Here is a 3,681-nt window from a genome sequence, read left to right as displayed (position 1 = left end):
TTTTTGACAAGGTGTTGTGCAAAAAGGGTACAGTTACATAGTAGGGCAGTGTGTACATTTCTCGTGATATCTTATGCCCTGTTTTGCTTTCCCTAATATAAAATAATATAAAATCTACTAATATAAAATCTTTAAAGATTTCTTTTCTTTTTTTTTTGCCAGTCCTGGAGCTTGAACTCAGGACCTGAGCACTGTCCCTAGCTTCTTTTTGCTCAAGGCTAGCACTCTACCACTTGAGCCACGGCGCCACTTCTGGCTTTTTCTGCATATGTGGTGCTGAGGAATCGAACCCAGGGCTTCATGTATACAAGGCAAGCACTCTACCCACTAGGTTATATTCCTGGCCCCGATTTATTTCCTTAATATTTACATTTAGCTGTTTATGTGACATTGTCAAAAACAGAGGCTTTTGTCATGGCACATACAGATCACATTCTCTATTCATACTAGAGACTGTTCATGGTGCCCCTAAGTTATAGTATTTAGTTATAGATTTACTTTTTTGTTACTACTTTAGTTTTCAGTTTTAAACTTGCTATCCCAAAGGTTATTCTCTTATGTGTGTTCCTGTTCCTATACATTTGATCATGCTCTATTCCATCCTTTTTGGTTATGATTTTGGTTACAGATGATATAAGGCTCATTTCTAGATTTAACTTACTTAAAAACCTTCCATCACCTCTGTAGCTCATAGAACTTATATCTTCCTCTCTTTCTATTGAACTCTGACTATATCACTGTTTTGTACCTTACTACCAGTGTTTAACTTGGACTGCTTTACCTTTTTTTGACTATAGATTTCTTTCTGCAGAATTTTGTCCCTCTTATTATGTCCTCTTTATACACTTGTTTACATCTAAGCTTCTTCTTATTAGATTCTATACCCTCCACAAGCAGGGACAATGGTTTGTGTATTTGTGCTGGTACTGGGGCTTGAATTCAGGGCCTGCATATTTTCTCTTAGTATTTTCACTCAAGGCTGGTGCTCTATCACTTAAACCACACCTCTGCTTCTGGCTTTTTTTTTGCCAGTCTTAGAGCTTCAACTCAGGAGCCTGAGCACTGTCCCTGAGCTTCTTTTTGCTCAAGGCTAGCACTCTACCACTTGAGCCACAGCACCACTTCTGGCTTTTTCTGTGGTACTGAGGAATTGAACCCAAGGCTTAATGCATGCTAGGCAAGCACTCTACAACTAAGCCACATTCCCAGCCCTGCTTCTGGATTTTTGATGATTAGTTGGAGATAAGAAACTCATGGACTTTCCAGCCTGGGTTTGTTTGAATTGCATTCTTCAGATTTTAGCCTCCTGGGTAGGTAGGATTACAGGTGTGAGCCATTGGCACCTGTTGGGACTATAGTTTCTAAAAATTCTCTTCCTATCTACCACAGAGCCAACAAATTTATAAACAAGTGGTAATCTAGGCTCCAAAAGATATCTAATTGTTTGCATGACCAAGAGGTTGACATTTTTCTTCTTCAGTCCCAAACAATGTTTGTTTCTGTCCAAAGAACTTGCAACAGGCTCTCTATAAACAAGGCATGTGAATCACTTGTGACTAATTAACTTAAACTGTCTCCCCTATTCAGACAATATTTTAATAAATCCTTGCAGTAGAGACAGCACTGGGCTCTTTGGTTCTAGTCCAGTTCTGCTAGTAAGTAGCTAGGTGAATTTGAGCAGTTTGAATCACTTGTCTGGTTAGCTTTACATCCCTAAACTGCAAAATGAAGAAATACCTTTAGAAGTCTACAATGTTGTAAATCAACCTGACAATCTGGAATTTTTTTTGCCAGTCCTGAGGCTTGAACTCAGGGCCTGAGCACCGTCCCTGTCTTCTTTTTGTTCAAGGCTAGCACTTTACCACTTGAGCCACAGCGCCACTTCCGGCCTTTTCTATATATGTGGTGCTGAGGAGTCAAATCCAGGGCTTCATGTATACGAGGCAAGCACTTTACCAGTAGGCCATATTCCCAGCCCAACAATCTGGTAATTTATATGAACTGTGAAGATACAGCAGTATTTATGGTGCTGCTTCAACCTAAAACAATTTTTTTCTTTACCTCTGAAAGGTACACATTACATTTTACATATCTGGTGGACAATAATCACCTGGAGGAAACTTGGGGGAAAATATCTCTGTTGGCTTGTGTAATTTTTTTTTTTTTTTTTTTGGCCAGTCCTGGGCCTTGGACTCAGGGCCTGAGTACTGTCCCTGGCTTCTTTCCGCTCAAGGCTAGCACTCTGCCACTTGAGCCACAGCGCCGCTTCTGGCGGTTTTCTGTATATGTGGTGCTGGGGAATCGAACCTAGGGCCTCGTGTATCCGAGGCAGGCACTCTTGCCACTAGGCTATATCCCCAGCCCCTGGCTTGTGTAATTTTTACTTTTTTTTTTTTTTTGGCCAGTCCTGGGCCTTGGACTCAGGGCCTGAGCACTGTCCCTGGCTTCTTCCCACTCAAGGCTAGCACTCTGCCACTTGAGCCACAGTGCCACTTCTGGCCATTTTCTGTATATGTGGTGCTGGGGAATCGAACCCAGCGCCTCATGTATACGAGGCAGGCACTCTTGCCACTAGGCCATATCCCCAGCCCAATTTTTACTTTTGTTCTTGTTAAAAACTGTAGAGAGTGGCCTTGTCTTCGTCTTTCTCTTCTCCTTGCTCGGACGGAGCTCAGCTCCCGGCCGACTCCTAGTCCGCCGTCTTTTCGAGACCAAACACCATGCCTTCAATTAAGTTACAGAGTTCTGATGGAGAAATTTTTGAAGTTGATGTAGAAATTGCCAAACAATCTGTGACCATCAAGACCATGTTGGAAGATTTGGGAATGGATGATGAAGGAGATGATGACCCAGTTCCTCTACCAAATGTTAATGCAGCAATATTAAAAAAGGTCATTCAGTGGTGCACCCACCACAAGGATGATCCTCCTCCTCCTGAGGATGATGAGAACAAAGAAAAGCGCACAGATGATATTCCTGTTTGGGACCAAGAATTCCTGAAAGTTGACCAAGGAACACTTTTTGAACTTATTCTGGCTGCAAACTACTTAGATATCAAAGGTTTGCTTGATGTCACATGCAAGACTGTTGCCATTATGATTAAGGGGAAAACTCCTGAGGAGATTCGCAAAACTTTCAACATCAAGAATGACTTTACTGAAGAGGAGGAAGCCCAGGTATGCAAAGAGAACCAGTGGTGTGAAGAGAAGTGAAATGTGCCTGACACTGTAACACTATAAGAATTGTTCCAAATACTAGTTGCACTGCTCTGTTTATAATTGTTAATAATAGACAAACAGTAGACAAATGCAACAGCACATCAATTGCATTAGCGTAATATTGTCCTCATTGCATGTGTAGTTTGAATACACATCCCAAACTTACGACTGAGTTTCTTCTAGTCCGAGCAAAAGCTCTATTTTCTTTATTCAAAATAAAACAAACAATTGGGTTCTCTGTGGAAAGTGGCATTTTAGGATTTCTCTCTCTCTGTAGAGCAATTTCTGCCTAGTTTATTGACTAGTTAACTTTGGTTAAGCTTTAGAAGTTGGCATTGTAAATAAGTTGCAACAAAGTTTCTGATAGAATTAACAAAATATGTCTCTATTCACAAATTGGAAACTGGAAAAAGGCTACTTGAAGTTAATGTTCTTAGTGGGGTTTTTAGGTTGACTCTAGCCA

At 41.0% G+C, this 3,681-nt stretch overlaps 1 protein-coding gene across 1 annotated transcript; it reads left to right on the top strand.

The window, feature by feature from the left end:
- The first annotated feature begins 2,661 nt into the window (after window positions 1-2,661).
- On the top strand, window positions 2,662-3,383 carry LOC125343435 (S-phase kinase-associated protein 1-like). Its single transcript, XM_048335860.1, has one exon. The coding sequence runs from the start codon at window positions 2,721-2,723 to the stop codon at window positions 3,210-3,212; it is 492 nt and encodes a 163-aa protein (XP_048191817.1). The 5' UTR covers window positions 2,662-2,720; the 3' UTR covers window positions 3,213-3,383.
- The last annotated feature ends 298 nt before the right edge of the window (window positions 3,384-3,681 follow it).

The sequence above is a fragment of the Perognathus longimembris genome, chromosome 28, assembly GCF_023159225.1.
Source record: "Perognathus longimembris pacificus isolate PPM17 chromosome 28, ASM2315922v1, whole genome shotgun sequence".
In the NCBI taxonomy this organism is placed as follows: Eukaryota; Metazoa; Chordata; class Mammalia; order Rodentia; family Heteromyidae; genus Perognathus; species Perognathus longimembris.
Note: the sequence above shows the minus strand (reverse complement) of the source record. Positions and strands in the feature narration are given on the sequence as shown.

Coding starts and splice junctions, on each gene's coding strand:
- LOC125343435 (XM_048335860.1), top strand. CDS start 2,721: ATGCCTTCAATTAAGTTACAGAGTTCTGATGGAGAAATTTTTGAAGTT.